Source organism: Antechinus flavipes, chromosome 2 (genome assembly GCF_016432865.1).
Source record: "Antechinus flavipes isolate AdamAnt ecotype Samford, QLD, Australia chromosome 2, AdamAnt_v2, whole genome shotgun sequence".
NCBI classification, from domain to species: Eukaryota; Metazoa; Chordata; class Mammalia; order Dasyuromorphia; family Dasyuridae; genus Antechinus; species Antechinus flavipes.
The window spans coordinates 360,035,756-360,054,128 of NC_067399.1; the positions used below are offsets into that span (position 1 = coordinate 360,035,756).

Consider the following 18,373-nt stretch of genomic DNA (forward strand, 5'->3'; position numbering starts at 1 on the left):
AACAAATCTAATATAGTTAAAATTAAAGTAAAAATAGGTAACTGGGAGAAAATCTTTACAGTAAGTTTCTCTGATAAGTGTCTCATTTATAAGACTAAGTAAGCGTCATTCTGTCACTATATAAACAATCAAAGGGTATGAAAAAGCAAGTCCTAAAAGAAACCCACACTATAACTATATGAAAAAAAATTCCAATTCAATTAGAAAATACACATTAAATCAACTCTGAAATTCCATGGGGGTCAGGATGGGATGAAGGAAGGAATAGGGAAAGACTTGTGCGAGAAAGAAAAAAAAAGATTTAATTTTTTAAAAGAAGAAGGAAAAGTATAAAGTGAGGAGACCTCACTCCCTCCATTTCATGGGAGACCAAACAGTTCAAATTCTTGGGAAGACAACTTCCAAAGACAAAGTTCCAAAGGCCAAAGACTGATTCTGTCTGCCTGTGTGAAACTTTCATTCACTATTCAGAGTTCTGCTCCTTGTGATCAACCAAAACAAAACAAATCCCTGTTTCATATGCCAACATTTCAAATACTTGAAAGAGTATTACAAAGCTCCTCTCTAAGACTTTTCTTCTCCAGGTAAGACAATCCAGCTTCCTCAACTTTTGATAGTATGGTATCCAGTTGCCATACCTCTTCCAGACACGTTGACCTGCTCACTGAACTTACTATAGCATATCATTTAAAAGTAAAGTCCAGCTCTAGTCTTAAGTAAAACAAATTAGATCAGGATTGTTTGCTCAAAGTTGCTGAGCATCTATCCCCCACTTAATAAAACTCAGCATTAATTCTTAGAGACTATGCTGCACAGTAGATAAAACAGTAAGCATGGAGTCAAGGAAATTGGATTTGAATCCTTCAGTGCTTTGTAGTTGTGTGAATAGGGGCAAGCCATTTAATTTCTCAGAACTTCTGTTTCCTCATATATAAAATGAAGATAAAAACACCTGCACTATCAACTTCACAGGGTTCTTACAAAGCAAATATGTTGAGAGGACTCTAGATCTAGAGCTGAAAGAAACTTCAGAGATCATTTAATCCAACCCCATCATTTTACAAATGAGGAAAATGAGCTTCAGAGAGGGTAACTGACTTAGCCAAGGCCACAGAATAGACAGAATTAAAACTTACATCCTATCAGATCAAAAAGAGTGAATACTATGTTGTGATCCACACTCAGTTCTCACAGTCCTCTCTGGTTACAGATGACTCTCTTCATCACAAGACCATTGGAATTGGCCTGACTCATCTCATTGTTGAAGAGAGCTGAATCCATCAGAATTGATCATTGTATAATCTTGCTGTTGCCATGTATAATGATCTCCTGATTCTGCTCATTTCACCTAGCATCAGTTCATGTAAATCTCTCCAGGCTTCTCTGAAATCATCCTGCTCATTATTTCTAATGGAACAATAATATTCTATGACATTCATATACCATAACTTATTCAGCCATTCTCCAACTGATGGGCATCCATTCAGTTTCCAATTCTGATGGACTCTTTTTGCTGTTTTTGCTTGCATTTTGTTTTCTTTCTCATTTTTTCCCATTTTTGATCTGATTTTTCTTGCACAACATATTTGTGAAAATATGTATAGAAGTATTGCATATGTTTAATATATATTAAACTATTTGCCTCTGGGAAGAAGATGGGGGGGGGAGAAGGGAAAAAAATTGGAACACAAGGTTTTACAAGGGTGATGGTTGATAATTATCCATGCATTTGTTTTGAAAATAAAAACCTTTTAATAAAAAAAGAATGTATGTGCATTACTTTTGTAATATGCTCCCTTTTAGACTAACTATGCTTTTAAACCTGGGGACAGATGATTGGTTTACCTCATGCTTAGAGGGAGCTACAATAATCAGTTCTAGACTTCCATCTGTCTTTGGCCTCTCAGGGCTCAGATTCTCCTCTTTCAACCTCTCCTCAAGCTCAGATTGTGTTCAGCTCCGGAATGGCTTTATCAGAAGAAAGTAAGTGTGCTCAGAACCCTCAAATTCACAATGAAAGATGCAACTGGGAACTACCAAGCCCAAGAAAATATTTAAAAAATCATTGATAATTAAAGGACTTTCTATCCAGAAAAGTAAATTGGCTAGAAAGTCAATTTTCAATTAAAAACTAAAAAAGTCAAGTACAAGCATGTTTAGAGCTGAAAGAAACCCTAAGAATCATGTAGCTCAATCCTTCATAAATAAGGTACTAAGAACCAAGAAATAAAGTGATTTGTTTTGCTTAATATCACACTAGAAAGAGGCAGAGAGATTTGAACGCTACTCTTGAGACTTCAGGTTCAGCATTGTTTCTTCCCACTTTACCAAGCTAGTTTTCCACCCTTTGTAACTTATAGCCAAATCTCTATTTTGAAAGATCATTCCCTCATTCATCCCCAGATTAACTAAGCAGTTGACTCATAGTTTGAGTCAACTATAGTTAAGTATTTTTGAAGTCCCAATCATTTCCCCACAGGTGAAGCCTCACCTCTTCCCCAGCCCAGGCTTGGATAGCTCATCCATTAAGACAGACTGGATTTATCTACCCGTTCAAGCTTCCCATTGTGGAAAGCAACCCAATTCAGTCCGCTGGCCTCTGAAATCTTTACAGACAGATCCACTCCAGAGGTTTATAAAGAAGCGGTTACATATAAACAGCCTCAAGCACGAACAATTGTAAGAAATCCCAGCTCAGCAGTCACTTTGACACATGTCCAAAGAACGACAAAGTTAAGCCTCCATCCCCAGCTGTAATCTCTCACTTTTTCCCTCTCTCATACACACACCCAAAAAGAAAAAAGGTGACAAAATTTAGATGATTCGGGGGCTATTTGTCTTCTGGACCCAAGCAATCTGTGTGATCAGATAGGACTGGGAAGGTCCCCTCCCTCTTCTCTACCCCCCCCCCCCCCAAACCATGTTGAGAAATTGCTGTGAGTCAGAGTGGTTCTGCATATTAATGAGTTCGCTGTGAGGGCAGCGGGAGCTGTTTTAAAAGAGGAGGAGAGCAGAGTTCTGAAGATCTGAGAGCAAGCGAAAGTACACGGAGCAGATACGCAGAAGCTGAAACTGACTTAGAGCGCTAGAGCACAAGAGACCTGCAACTCTACAAAACTGACTGACAGGCAGAGCGCTCCGGAGCAGGAGACTGCAAGGAAGCCTAGTGGGCAGAGAGATTTTCCCAGCTCCCTAAAGACACCTGAGCTCCGGCCATGAAGCTCTTGACAGGACTACTGCTCCTGCTGCTCCTCGTGTTCTGCTGCGTCGGGGTGGAGGGTGAGTCTGAAAGCGAGCTTCAAGACCCCTAGTTTGGGTCACACACACACACACACACACACACACACACACACACACACACACGTCCTGGAGTCCTGGCTGACCTCTGAGCTTTTAGAGAGAGAGTTTGGAAGAAACTGGGTTTGAGTTGGGGGAGGGGGAGGGCGGTGGAGGAGGAGGGACATTCAGTGTGCCCTGATAAACTACCCCACACATACTTCCTTGAAATAAGTATATATACTTATATAATAAGTATATGAATTTCAGATTATTTAAATGTTGGTTTCTGAAGGGTGACTTTGGCCAGATTTTGCATCTTAACTTCTCACGAGCTCCAGAGGTAGCTGGACTGTGATTCTGGGGGGAAAAGGAAAAGAAAAAGGGGATCATGGAGGGAGGTGGGCTAATCTATGTTCATTCTTTTCCTTGCAAATTCTAATAAAAGCCTTTAGGTAAGGAATTTCACATTTATAAAGCAATTTCTTGCAGGGTCAAAATGCAAATGTTCAAGGAAAGGACCAAAGATAAGATATAGTGATGTCAAGAAGCTGGAAATGAAACCAAAGTACCCTCACTGTGAAGAGAAAATGGTTATGTGAGTCTCACCTTTGCAACTTTATCTTGTCCTCATTTCTATCTAACCCAATGTCCAAGCTCAATGTGTGTCTGGAATCGCTGTAAGAGCGTGTTTTCATGCCTTTTCATTCTTGTCCAAGCACAAACTGTAGGCAAGTGTGTTAAGCACCAGCATTTCAAACGAGCTACAACACCAGGCTAAAAGAAACTGCATTTTGTAAGGGATCCACAATAATGACAATATTTCTGGAGATAGGATGGGACATCGAAAGATAAAAAGATTAACAATTTGGTCGCTAGGTAGAGAAAATCTCACACACAAGTTCCCAATAAAAAGTTTAACAAGTTTATCTTTTTTGAAGCCAATAATAGGTTCTATATTGGAATCTATTGGAATGAAAATTTGTGTGTGTGTGTGTGTGTGTGTGTGTGTGTGTGTGTGTGTGTGACAATTCATACTTAGGCTCTCATTTACTCTGTGCATTTTTTTAAATTGATATTCTTGTCTTTATATCACCTTCAATGGCAAACACATCATTTTCCCTCCTCTCCCCAGAGCATCATTTCTTTTAACAAAAAAGGAGAGAGGGAGAGGGAGAGAAAAAGGGAAAGACAGACAGAAAGACAAAGAGAAACAGACAAAGAGAGAGAGTGTTAGAGACAGAAAGTCAGAGAGAGGAGGAGGAGGAGGAGGAGGAGGAGAAGAAAAAGAAGAAGAAGAAGAAGAAGAAGAAGAAGAAGAAGAAGAAGAAGAAGAAGAAGAAGAAGAAGAAGAAGAAGAAGAAGAAGAAGAGGAGGAGGAGGAGGAGGAGGAGGAGGAGGAGGAGGAGAGGAGGAGGAGGAGGAGGAGGAGGAGGAGGAGGAGAGGAGGAGGAGGAGGAGGAGGAGAGGAGGAGGAGGAGGAGGAGGAGGAGGAGGAGGAGGAGGAGGAAAAGAGAAAGAGCAAGCAGTTTAGCAAAACTATCCAATTTAGCAACGGAATCTGACAGTTTACTCAATATTGCACAGCTTTAGTCAGTCCCCAAAGTCTATTCTTTGAGACAGAGCTTGATTTTTAGAATTTCATGGCAATTAGTTTCATAGGATACTTTTGATTGCTCTTTCTACCACCAGTGCCACCAGCCCCTTTTCCATTGTTAAAACCATTATATATATTGTTTTTCTGATTCTGCTTAGTTCACTTTTCATTTAATTATGTAAGTCCTCCCATTCTTCACAGAGACTTTTTTAATATCAGAAAATGTGTTTAGAGGAATTCAATTTTCTATAACTGATTCAAATTTACTTTTAGAATGGTTCCTAATAATCAGCTGCAAAATATGTACTTTCCTAAAGAATGCATCTTTAGCTCCTGTGGCAAAATCCCTTGCCCAGGATAACATTCGATAGAGCTGTCTCTGTGCATGTTGGGAATGCTGAAAATATTTTAAAAACTGGGGCAGACTGAAAGAACACAGAGTTTCCTTGCTCTTTTTTTTTCAAATTAACCACTTGGGGCCAAAACAACTATTTCCCCTTTAGTCAACTCTTGGCCAAGAAGGGAGTCCTTGGCAAAGTAGAACTCAAATATTTGTCACTAATCAGTCACCCCTTTTTTCACCCCAGAAACAGGTCCTATTTTATTCCCAGCCTCGATAGACATTGTCCAGCTCAGCCAGGTCCCTGATGGGCCCCAAAGGGGTTCTGAAATAATTACAGTCAATATTCACAACCTGGGGCTAGAAATGTATTGGTAAGTTTAAGGAAAACTCAAAAAATTGTCCTGCTTAGATTGTTTCTAGTTACCCCTACCCCTCTTCTCTTTACACCTATACCAACCAAAGAAGATTTCCAGAAAAGTTCCTAACTGGATTTTGTCTTGCAAGTAAAGAAATAAATAGCTTGGAGGAAAAGAGAAACCACACAAAACCTTCCTTTCTTCAAATCTGAGAGCATAAAATTAAAAATCAAGGATTTGACTTAAGGTAGAGTCTTCTAAGTCCTGCTTCCTTTCCAATGAAAAAGTTAGTTTACTTGATTCCCAGAGTCAACATTTTTCCAAAGACCATATTTATGTTTTCAACTATACTTCAGAGGCTAAAAGTTGGAGTATTAGATGCAATAGAATCTCAGTTTAAAAGAACCCTCAATTAATAATGCTTTGCTCAAAGTAGTCCCTAAATAAACATTTGATGAATTAATTAAGAAATGAGTGAATGAACTGGGTTGTGGAGGGAGATGAGATGACCCCAGGTCATTTTGCTGTATTTTCCTATATTCTTCTTTCAAATGAAAATTCAGCATAAGATTATATTAAGAAATACTTTTAAAAATCAAATTTCTAATGATAACCTTGGCAGAAATTACCATTGATTGGAATAGTAACTCTGCAGCCCAGAAAAAATAAAAGTGGCAATTTTAAACAAAAAATTAAATTCAATAGACTTTATTTATATAGACAAGAGATTTAGTAAATTCTAGAGATATTTTCAAAAACAAAGAAGTTTTCTGGCTAAGCCTGAGTGCGTCAAAAACTTTAAGTAACCAGACTTTCCATTTACACTGACAGCAAGCTGATTTTCATATACCTCATTGCACCTCGAAGAGATTCAGGGAAGGATATGAGCTAAGTACACTTTACATCAAAGAGGAGTCTAGAGCCTTGTAGGATGGTTGATGCTAAGTTGTGGCCTTTTGAAACAAAACCAGAACCCTTTTGGAAAGGCTATGAGAACCAAGTGCTAGTCTACTATACCATTCCAGATCACTCTTGGGGATAGTTTCCCAAATCTGAAAGGGAATTATTTTACAAAAACATTTCTTTTAGAGAGAATTGAATTCTTACAAACCCACCAGATTTCAGACCTTGTGAAGGTCGCAAATGTTCATGATTGAAAGCCTTGATTTTGATCTAGAGGTGATCTTGGGTCTTCCAAAGTTGATGAACCTCAAGCTTGGCCATTATGGAAAGGTTTTAAGAAAAGGCCAGTGATGAATTGATTGTGGATCTGTCTTAAATCTAGGACCAATTTGAGGACAATTACTTGTTTGACAACAGCCTCTCTTAAAGTCCTATCACAGTCATATAATTAAAGCCACCAACAGCTCTTTGAAGTTGAAACTTTTGAAAACTTCCTCACAAGTCCTTGATGAGAATAGTGCAAATTTGTTATTGTTGCACATGAGGAAACAGTCTCAAAGAAGTAAAACCACTTGCCTGGTAGTATTCAAAATTTAGATCCTCTAATTCAAGTCTAGATTCTAGTGTACTAAGTTGCTTTTCCAACTAATATTTGGAAAGAGGCAGCAAGGATATAGGAATCCCAAGAACAGCTTCATTTCTAGAATTATGGACCAAAAAAGAAATGCAAAAAGTATTTATTTCTGGGTACCTGATGCAGCACTAGTCATTGTGAATAGTAAAAGAAATTACAGAATTGCAGAATTCCAGAATTTAGAGTTCATTTTATCCAACCCCCTAATTTTACAGATGTCCCTTAGAAAACCTAAGAAAATAGCCTCAGAATCACAGCTAGGATAGCATGCTAGAATGCAAAGATTTCTGGATATGGAATCACAGGACCTTGAATCCAAATTCTGCTATTTACTAGCTGGTGACCTTGAACCAATCACTCCCCAGGCTTCAGTTTCCATGAAAAAAATGATGGATGTGGATGTGATTTCTACTGTCCTTTCTGTTCTAAATCCTATCCAGCTCTATCCTTACTTAAACCCAAATCATCTAGCTTAAAGTCCAGGCCTGTCTCATGGTCTCTGCCTACCAAAAAAAAAAAAAAAAAAAAATCAGAGAAAAGATAAGGCTAACTCAGATGAAAGAAATACTTCCTTATTAGAGTCTTTGACTACCAAAAAAACAGTGTCAAAAAAGGAATAAAATTTTTAAAAATCCATGTCCCTACCCCCAGAGTGTGTGCTTTGGATGGGGATGCAAGATAAACACAGAAGAAACAACTAGAGAATATAAATAAGTTAACAAGAAATCAATTTGCTTATGAATATTGAAATTCTCAACAAAATAAATGAAATAATCTAGAACGGCTTTTATTTCAGTAAGAGGACTCAACATTTATATTTATTTGTGTCTATACAAGTTGTTGGAGTCTATCCCTTTGTTACTACTACTGATCCTTCATCTATTGAACCAACTTTGTCTCCTCACATTCCTTTACATAAACCCTTTATCCCAACTGGCATAGTCTGATCACTGTCCCCTAGACAGAACTCATGCTTGTTTATTCCCTTTGTTTATGTTGTTCCCTCTTATCTGGAATCAAGTTAAGATCACTGAATTTGGGACTAGACCTTTGGTCTTTGTTGTTGCTATTAGTGTTCAATCATTTCAATTGGTTCTCATTTTTCATGTCTCTATTTGAGATTTTCTTGGCAAAGATACTAGAGTGGTTTGCCATTTCCTTGTCCAGGTCATTTTACATATGAGAAAACTGAGTCAAACAGGTTTAAGTGACTTGCCCAGAGTCACACAGCTACTAAATATTTGATACCAGATTTTAATTTAGGTCTTCCTGATCCCAGGCCTGCTGTTCTATCCATTGTTCCACCTGGCTACCACTTTAAACCTTAGCAATCCTTTACTTCACAGAAGAGAAATCCAGACTTGCCCAGGATCACATAGTGACTAAGTATAAGAGCTGGGATTCAAATCTAGGTGTCCTGACTCCAAATCCTGCTAAGACTTTCCTGATCTCCACAATCCACATGATCCCTCGTTCTTATAGCACTATTTCTCTAATATCATTTACCATGTTCTGCCTTGGATAGTCCATTGCTGCTTCATGTCAGTCTGTCTGATTGCCCCAGGCTGCTGAGGGCAGATATCTTCCATTGTATTTCTCTCTATCCCCTAAACTTTGAGCCCAATGCAAGAGCACTAGCAAATGTTCAATAAATATTTAATTGTTAGACATGGTGGCAGAAAGTATCACTATGGCACTGTATCTAGCTCTTATTTCTACCACTACTTTGAAATGGTCGGGATCTCAAAAGACCTTATTTTGTGTTTCAGGATCCTAATTCTTGTAGATGAGTTCCAAGGTCAGTGAGAATTAGTTTAAGCAACAACCTTGAAGCTGAGCTCTATAGATATAAACAAAAAAATTATCTCTATGATATAATAGGAGCACAATATCTGAGTCACCAGATGTAGGTTCAAATCCTAGCTTTGACATTGGCTAACTTTGTAAATTAGAGAAATATCATTGCCTCTCTAGACCTCAGTCTTCTCATCTGTATAATTAGGGAATTGGAATGGATGATATCTAACGTCCTGTCTAATTCTGTCTTCTCATAGAAGCTTATGATCTGTATCTCCTTTCTTCCTGCTAACCCTAGCCTAAGAAACTTATTAGTTCTGCTACCTGCATAACCAACCCAAAGAATAATGCATGAATTCTAATCTGAAAAAAAAAGAAGAGTTTTCTAACTGCTGAAATCTTTTCCATTCAATTAAATAACCATATTCAGATTTGTACTAAATACCAAATAGTGTGCTAGGTACTGTGTATATAAGGACAAAAAAAAATCCCTGTCCTCAAGGAACTTATGCATTAGAATTGATCTTCCCTCCTAAAGTAACTCCCAGAATCCATTAAAAAAATTTTGATTTCATGTCAAATATTCTGGTAAACATGCTTATTTACCTTCACACTGACTTCTAAAATACCCAGTTTTATGTGGTAAAATATTACAGTGATACAGAGTGATAATGTGAAAATAAAGGAAGCAATGCCTCATACTTATTATCTATTCAAATATTAATAATTCTTTCCATTAACATAGGTTGGTACTTTCTCTGCAACTAAAATGCTTAGGGCACTGAGAATTTAAGTAACTTGCCCAGGGTCACATAGAAGTATATTTCTGAAATTGTATTTGAACACAAGTCTTCCTGATTCCAAAGCCAGCTTTCCATCCACTACACCCCTGCTACCTCTTATATTAAACATATACACACCTATAAATATCTATTTATATCTGCATAGTGATGCCAATACATATATAAGCATACACTTTTGTCTATTTGTCTATTCAAACATTTGTGTGGATGATATGTGTGTGTATGATTTTATGCTCACAACAATCTAGTAAAGTAGGTATCCCAGAAACTAATTTTATTCCTATTTTAATGATGCAAAAACTGAAGTAAAGTGATGTCACTCAGTTAGCAGGTGGGCAAGTTGCAATGCCAGTACAAACCTCCCCTAGAATTTCATCCAAGTCTATAATATGGATCTCTAAGTCTGCATTAGCTATATATAGCACAATGGTTAGAGGGAGAGTCTTGGAGACTGGAGACTTGAGGAAAAGCCTGCCTCAGACACTGTGATTTTGCCTCCACAAATCACTTAATCATTCAGCCTCAGTTTCCTAGGCTGTAAAATGAGGGAAGTTAGACTTAATGTCTTGGCTACTCATTAAATGGTACTACATGAATGCTTCTTCTCAAGAGAAAGCAATGAGCAGTTTGTAGCAACTGTTCCTTATCCTCTATTAGCAGATGGAGAGTTTGAAATGTTACTAGTTATCATTAAACACTAAAAGAACATCATTGTTTAATTAGACAAATATAAACCCCAAGATCTTCTCAGAAAGTACAGTTTGACTCTGAGCTTCAAAAAACAAAGTACAAGGTAGTTATCACAATTCTAGACAATGGTGTTTTGGTTTCTGGTCATGAACCCACCATTTAAGAGAACCTTCCTTCAGGACTCCCAGCTAAAGCAGAAGCCTAGGCAAGATAATTTGTTGGATTTATTCAATAAAGCTAAAGAATATGATGATTTCTGCTGCATTTTCACCTCTTAATGCAGACATTCGTCCATTTCAAAAGAGGCAATGCTAAAAAAAAAATGGGTAAATTAATTTCTATAAAATGAGCTCTAAAATGTTTCAAGGTGCTCCTTGCTTCATAAATACTGGGGTTCCCAGTAAGAACTTTCTAAAGGAGCAAAAAGTCTTTTTTTAATGTACATAATTTCTTAGTCTTTTCTCTTCTACTAAATTGAATTTTCATACACTACTGGATTTCCTTGAGGGTCATCCCTTTAAATTGTATGTGACCTAGTTCTTTACTGCTTATCATTGTAAAAAATAGAAATTCTTTTTAGGACCTAGAGCCATGTAATGTTACAGTTTTACCAGGTAACTAGTAAACTCTCATTCTGTTAGAGAAAAATAGTCTGGGCTCCTACAAAAATTTCTACCCAACCTCATCATTACTTAGTTTTTATAACTTTCCCTAGGCCTTTCATAAGGTACCAAGTAAAATATTGTAAATGTTGAAAGGGGAAGAGAGTGGAGTATACAAGAATATCTGGATGGGGGAAGATAGGGAGTTAGAGGGAGAAGACCACAAGGAGTATTATCTAATGTCATCTTGGATTAGAGACTATTAGGTCTCTTCAAGTGATTTGTCTAAAAACTTTCCTTCAAGAAAAGTTTCTAGTTTCTGTGCATTCATTCTATTTCTTATACTTGAATGTACTGTCCTTTTTTTTGTCTGTTAGATCTAAATTAAGTCACTAAACTGCTGTGAACAGTTGCTACAGGCAACGGGCTTCTGGAAAGAAGAGCACAAAGGGGATCGGGGAGAGAGGTTATCCAATCAGGTGCAGAGCTTGCTCATACTACAGCCTGATTCCATTGAGACTTTGTGACATTTATAAGTTATAGCTGAACCCTAAATTTATAGCTGAAATCCTGCTGACACAAAGCTAATCAGAAAATCAGTTCATCCAGCAGTAGACTATTCCACATTAAATATATACTTTCTGCAAGGTGAAATAAAAATTCTACACTCAAAATGGCTCACAAAACAATTGTAGATCTCACAGAAACTTTTTAAGGTCTCGGAGATAGAGAGCAGAACTACATGTATTTGCTGTTCCCACATGCCCCTTACTGTACTAGAAAATAAAGTTTGAATCTATCCTGCCTTCCTCCTCCCTACTAAAATTCTTTGCCTATTTCCCCTCCTGCTCCACTTTAAGGCAAAACAATATCTAGTAGTCTCCTTGTGCATTCTAATGAATGAACTTTGATTATTCAGCATTTCCCAAAGGCTGACCTTACCTTCCTTAGGCAGGTGCTGAGGGGGAGTGGAAAGGACTAATTTCTCAAACAGACTGATTTTCCAAATTCTATTACAGCATCACTACCAAGAGTATGTCACGGTACCGGGGACAAGAACACTGCCTACATCCCAAACTCCAGAGCACAAAGAGATTCATCAAGTGGTACAATGCATGGAATGAAAAACGCAGGTGAGTTTTAGTAGGAACGCTGTGTAGGGGAAGTAGCTCAGAGACCATGGGTGAACCTTACTTTCCACATCTGTAAAAGGAGGAAATTGGGCTAAATGATTCATTCATTCAATGGAATATTTTTAAAACCACCACTAGGCTAGATTCTGGAAAAGATATAATGGTGTCTCTAAACAAAATTACACAAATAAGTGCATTAGACAGTTAAAGGATAAAAAGCTATGTAAAGTCTAAAGAGAAAGGTTTTCACTAAAGGAAGTAGCATTTGAGTTGTTCTTTAAAGGATTCATAGGAAATAACAATAGTTTATATTTATATAGAGTAATTTAACCTCCATATTGTATTTTAGATATATTATTACATTTGATCCTCATAGCAACTCTTAGAGTAATTTACTATTCTTTTCCTCATTTTATAGATGAGAAAATTGAAGTTCACAGCAGTTAAGTGACTTAATTCAGATCTAACAGACAAAAAAAGAACAGTACATTCAAGTATAAGAAATAGAATGAATGCACAGAAACTGGAAAATTAAAATTGAGATCCAGTTTAATTGGAATAGAGTATGTAGATGAGAATAATATGAAATAAGGCTGAAAAGATAAGGTGATGCTAGATTATCTAGAATCTTAAATGCCACGGTAAAGTATTTTTACTCAATAGATACCAGATGCTTTCTAATTCTAACAGTCTATATTCTATAAATTGTAAAGTTGGAATTTCAGAAATCAGAAGTGACAATAATGCTATTGCTCATGGTGGTAGTAGATAACTGACATGTATGTAGCACTTAAGGATTACAAAGAACTGTATGCACATTGTTCTAATTGAGCCTCACAATACCCTTTGAAGTACATGTTATAAGTATTGGTATTCCATTTTGCAAATGAGGAAACTAAGACAAAAGGGTTAAGTGTCTTTTTTTTAGCACTTAAGCACAAGTCATCTCACATGAATCTACTTCACCTATGGCAGAAGCCACTCTGGAGTTAGGAGGCAGAAAGGAAGAGGAAAAGAGGTATATTAGACACATGTGAAACAAATTTTTCTTTGCATATTGGATCCCTTTATACTGGCCACCTGCATGAAACTGCCCCAGTGGAACACTTGATGCTCAATTTTGCCCCCACCTGCAAAAGGAGTCCAGAGGCCTGAGGCTTATTCTTAGAATAAATTCTAAGGGACTGACTGCTGGAGTACTCTTATTATACTCAGAAGGTCATTCTCAAAGACAGAGTCTTGAGCATGGTGCCAATACCTGGGCCTACATATTCTTCCTCAAAATTGCACAGTCTGCATTAGCTCAAAATAACAAATACTGACAATTTATTTTCTGAAAATCTGAGGAAAATAAAGCTTTCTTTCCTGGGCTTTTCCATACCTAAGCCAGCAGAAAGCTTGAAAATGGTTTGTTCCTCCTAATTCTCACAAAAAACTTAGCCTTTCTGTCACCTGCAGGGACTACTGAGAATGTTTCTGATTACTCTGAAGCCTTCAGTAAAACTTTCTCCCTTTATTCTTTCCTCCTACCTGGTTAAGCCAAAGATTTCAATGGGAGAAGGAGGGGGTATGAAGAGTTGTGATAACATTGATAGAGGTAATTCTAGATGAATGACATGAATAGTGAACTCTTCAAAAATGACAGCAACTTAAAGTGTGAGATTACTTGGGAAAATTGAGAAGTTCACTGATTCTCCCCCAAGATTGCACAACCAGTATTTTTATCAGAAGGGGTGCTTAAGCCCAGGTCTTTCTGATTCTGATGGCCAACTAGACCATGCTGGCTCTCAAACATCTCACTTATTCAATTCAATTCAATTGTTAAATTACCTAGGACGTGCAGTCCATTAATTTGACTCCTTTATTTTACAAAAGGGGAAGCTAGTTGATGGAGGGAATTAGAAGCCAGGTCTGTGACACTCTGGGACTTTCTCCATAACATTGTGCTGCCTCCAAACTTCCAATGTGTCAACTGGGACCAAAATAGTAAAGAAGATGATGATGTGATAGGCACCCAGAAATACTTGAAGATTTGATTGACTGAAGACTGAGTCCTTACAAAATCAATACATTAGAATAGAGTTTAAGAGCTATTCACCAAGATAAGAATTCAATATTTAAAGCAATTAGTCATTTCCTTTACACAGTATGGTGCCATAGAATGACTACTGGATTCAAAGTCAGAGACTTTGGTTCAAATTCCAATCCTGTGACTTACTACTTTACTTGCCATAATGTCCATGATTTCTTGGGACCTCAGTTTCCTCAGCAGTAAAATGGGAGAGTTGGACTATCATTCTTTCCAGTTTTAAGTATATAATCAATGCAATCATGTGATCCAGTGAGGTCAATAAGGATACAAATAATCTGGATACATATGAATAAATGTGTGTAGTAATACACATATGCATAAATGCATATATAGGTACATATTTATGCACATAATGTATGTTTGTTATATAAATATGTGTATTATGTACATACATACCAAATTTTAAGGGAACAGATACCTAAATGTGTGATCAGGAATATCTGAGTTCAAATCCACATTCAGACACTTACCAACTGCCAATAGATGAGTTCATTTAACTTCCCTTTACCTCAGTTTCCTCAACTGTAAAATGAGGACAAGTTAACACCTATCTTCCAGTGTGGTTGAGAGGATCAAATGAGATAATAATTGTGAAAGAGTTCAGCATGGTGCCTGGCATATAATAGATGCTTAATAAATGATTGTGTTGTTTTTTTCCTTCCTTCCTCCCTACAGAAAAACAACTGAAACCTAGAACTTCTAAAATACTTTCAATGGGTATTTGCTACATCTCCTTTCTACTCTCTCTCTCTCTCTCTTTCTCTCTCTCTCTCTCTCTCTCTCTCTCTCTCTCACTCTCACTCTCCCCTATCTGTGTGTGTCCTTTCTCTATTGTCTATCTTTTTCCATTAAGCAGAACACTTCATTAGAAGGAAAAGAAAAAAAAAATTCAAAATATTCCAAAATAGAGCAATAAAGCTTTCCAGACAGATGATTTGAATACTAAAATTATTTTTACTTAAATATTTCCTTGTCATCAAATCTGCCTTGTTATAAATTTTTACAAATTTCTAAATGCTTTTTCTAAATTTCTTAAAATCTTTAAAAAAATGACTCTCAGGGATGGCGGCACTTTTTCTCCTTACAAATGATATTTATCTATACTATTAATAATTCTGGGATTTCTGTAAATTTCTACACCTCATTTCACCTCATTTTGCTTCTCTACCAGCAACTATTTATAGCTATGGAAGAAAGCATATCTCTTTTGGGTCCCAGATTATTCTTGTTCTAGATTATTCTAAATTCATGTGCTCGAATCTCTAGTAAATGAGTGAATTCAGCCCTCCATATGAGTGTTGTCACTTTCATCTCCATGGAAGAAAGCATGATTATTTCTGTGGTACTGTCACTACTTAGGCCACATATCAATTCCTCTCTAGGAATTGGTTCTGGAGCCTATTTCCTACTATAAGCGCCTCTCTATAGGTCTACTAATGCTATAGTTCAAAATTCTGATCCTGAAGCAAGATCTCTTGGGTCAAACCAGTAATTAAGAAAAATTCATTTGAGTGGGAGTTGATGGTCATTACTAAAATGCCTATCTGTTATGGGAGCTCCTCTTTGAATGAATTAGTCTCCTTAATGAGGTTTTAAATTCAATAGTTTGTAAAACAGTTTGTGTGTTAAAATTGTATCCCTTTTATTTAGTGATGCCATGGCACAGCCCCAATTGCCCTGCCTTAGTAATGGAGTGAGACCCATCTTATCTGTGATTAAAACGACTGTTCCCAGGTCCTTCACACATCTTATTCATGCAACTTGTCTCCTTCCAATAATCCAGTTTCCTCTCAGAAGAGGAAAGTTTACCTCATGAATTAAATTTTAAAAATGTGTCACCAGGGATGATAGTTCTTTGATCCTTGAGCCTTAGCAGTAAGTTTTCTGTAATACCATTAAAAATGTGTTATATGTGCATAGGTTCCTAAGAGGTCTACCTTGAAAAGGACAGTATTCATTTAGAGAAGTCCTTTTCTCTTTCTAGACCTCAGCTTCCTGTTCTGTAAAATAGAAGAGGGGACAATTGAATTGGATAACCTATAAGAATAATAAATTAAAATAAAATTAATAATAACAAATTAAATTAATAAATTAACTGCTCAGCTCTTAAGCATTTATTAAATGCCTAGTTGTGCTAAGACTGTGCTAGGTACTTTCAAAGGTCCCTTCCAGATCCAAGTTCTAGCATGTTTGTTAAAACAGCAAGCCTTTACAGCCATACCTAAGACACTGGCGAGTAGATTTAGTATTTGAACACTTGGGAAAAAGGGAAAGAACCCACTCCTGAAAATGCATTTGTCACTATCTTGTACTGGAGAGGATGTCTTGGGGACTCATGAAGCTTTGCCATACTCCATCCAATGGTCATAGTCAGTGCATTAAAAGACTTATACTTCATTTTCCTTTCCAGGGTCTATGAAGAGTAAGACAAGAGAATCCTAATAAAAAAGTCAAATTTTTGGAAGACTTGAACAAAGGACTCTGCAGAAAAACCTTTCTTTCTCACAGACGTGTGACACAAATAATATATTGTTACAAAAGCACTTTTTATCAAGGGTCAGTTTTTGCATTTTATAGCTGTTTGCAAAAGGCTTCCAAGTGTCCTAACCATCTCTTGCATTTCAGAGCTCACAACTGTCTGCTTTATACTGAATTTGGGAAAATTCATGCTTTTCATTTTTAAATGCCTTTTTGTATTCATTCATCCATCATTATTATTGCAACTGAGCTTTATAAGCTCATTAGCTGAACAAATAATGTGTGGTAGTATCCCATAGTAGTGTTCAGTTATTTGTAGCCCTGGGAAGATTTCCACTTCTGATTCCATAGTGACTTTACACAGAGAGGAAAATCCACACAGCTTTCAATGGACCCTGACATGATAATGTGTTGTGTTTCTATACAATATGGGTCCACACAGCTAGCAGAACTGAATGCGCATCACTCTTATATATGTTCTTTGCTGAAGTAAAAGCAGATTGCCATGGAAACATGCTTAATTCCCAGTTAATTTTTACACATATTGGGGGTAGGGGAGAATAATCTTGAGCTAAATTTACTTCTAAAGAAGATGCTGGATTCTCGCATCATAAGGGAAAATGAAAAGTACATTGCTCCAATCTCACATATTTTATGTTTCAAAAACAATATGCTTTTTAGCTTTCTTCGTAAAAATCATTCAAAGGAACATACACACACACACACACACACACACACATATACACACAAACATATGTGTGTATATACACATACATATACACACACATGCACCTAAGCACACAAATACACATACATACAAAAAATGTGATGTCCCCAGAAACACACAATCTCTGTCATTGTGAATGTAATGCTTCCATGGTTAATAGTACAATTTTCTCTCTTTTTTAAAAGATAAAGTAACAAAACTAGCTTTCCCTTTGTAAATATACTCTAGACAAACTGTGTATCATTAAGTATCATGTATTACATCATGAAGTTATCATATGATATTTAAATACCTGAAATAATTATGAAATTGCATGCAGTTTTCATATTCTTTCTAAGACAAAAAGGAAAAAGTAATAAACTATATTTAAAACATACCCCAATTGTGGAACAATGAGGTTTTGCTGTTTTTTGTTGTTTTTTATTTGTTTCATCTTTGAGCTATTATAATTGCAAACAAGCAGTGTATTATAGGGAATACTTTAAATTCCACCTCTGAGATAAATCTCACAAACCTGTGTGATCATGGGGCAAATTATTTAACCACTATGTTATTCAATCAACTTCTTAATACATCTACTAAGTCTTGGAAATAATTTATTGATGGAGGAAATCCTCAGCCAATAAGTTACCTGTACCCACAAAAATCATAGATCCTTTGCATATTCACAATAAAACAATGACAAAACATTTACCATATTTTGAATGCTTAATGTATCTGACAGGAGGTTCTATTAAGAGAGTAAAGCTAGAGTTCTATAATGCCGCAAAAATATGCATCCATGGAATAATTGAAAACATTATTAATAGCAAAATTTCTACTGGTAGGAAACTAGCACTTGACCTATCTATGTACTATGAAAGAAATAAAGGGGAAAACATTAGATTTGGAGTCTGGACCAAGGTTCAAATCCAAACCCAAGAACATATTCTTTATGTGATC

General features: G+C 36.6%; 1 protein-coding gene across 1 annotated transcript; it reads left to right on the forward strand.

Annotated features, from left to right (window-relative positions):
* The first annotated feature begins 3,003 nt into the window (after nt 1-3,003).
* CXCL14 (C-X-C motif chemokine ligand 14) lies at nt 3,004-17,807 on the forward strand. Its single transcript, XM_051978146.1, has 4 exons — nt 3,004-3,279; nt 3,769-3,874; nt 12,021-12,134; nt 16,637-17,807. The coding sequence occupies exons 1-4, from the start codon at nt 3,216-3,218 to the stop codon at nt 16,650-16,652; spliced, it is 300 nt and encodes a 99-aa protein (XP_051834106.1). The 5' UTR covers nt 3,004-3,215; the 3' UTR covers nt 16,653-17,807.
* Nucleotides 17,808-18,373: the final 566 nt, after the last annotated feature.

Bases quoted from the DNA above. Each gene is read 5' to 3' on its own strand.
- CXCL14 (XM_051978146.1), top strand. From the start codon at position 3,216: ATGAAGCTCTTGACAGGACTACTGCTCCTGCTGCTCCTCGTGTTCTGC. The intron at 3,280-3,768 runs GTGAGTCTGAAA...AATTTCTTGCAG, and splicing joins CTGCTGCGTCGGGGTGGAGG to GGTCAAAATGCAAATGTTCA. The intron at 3,875-12,020 runs GTGAGTCTCACC...ATTCTATTACAG, and splicing joins TGTGAAGAGAAAATGGTTAT to CATCACTACCAAGAGTATGT.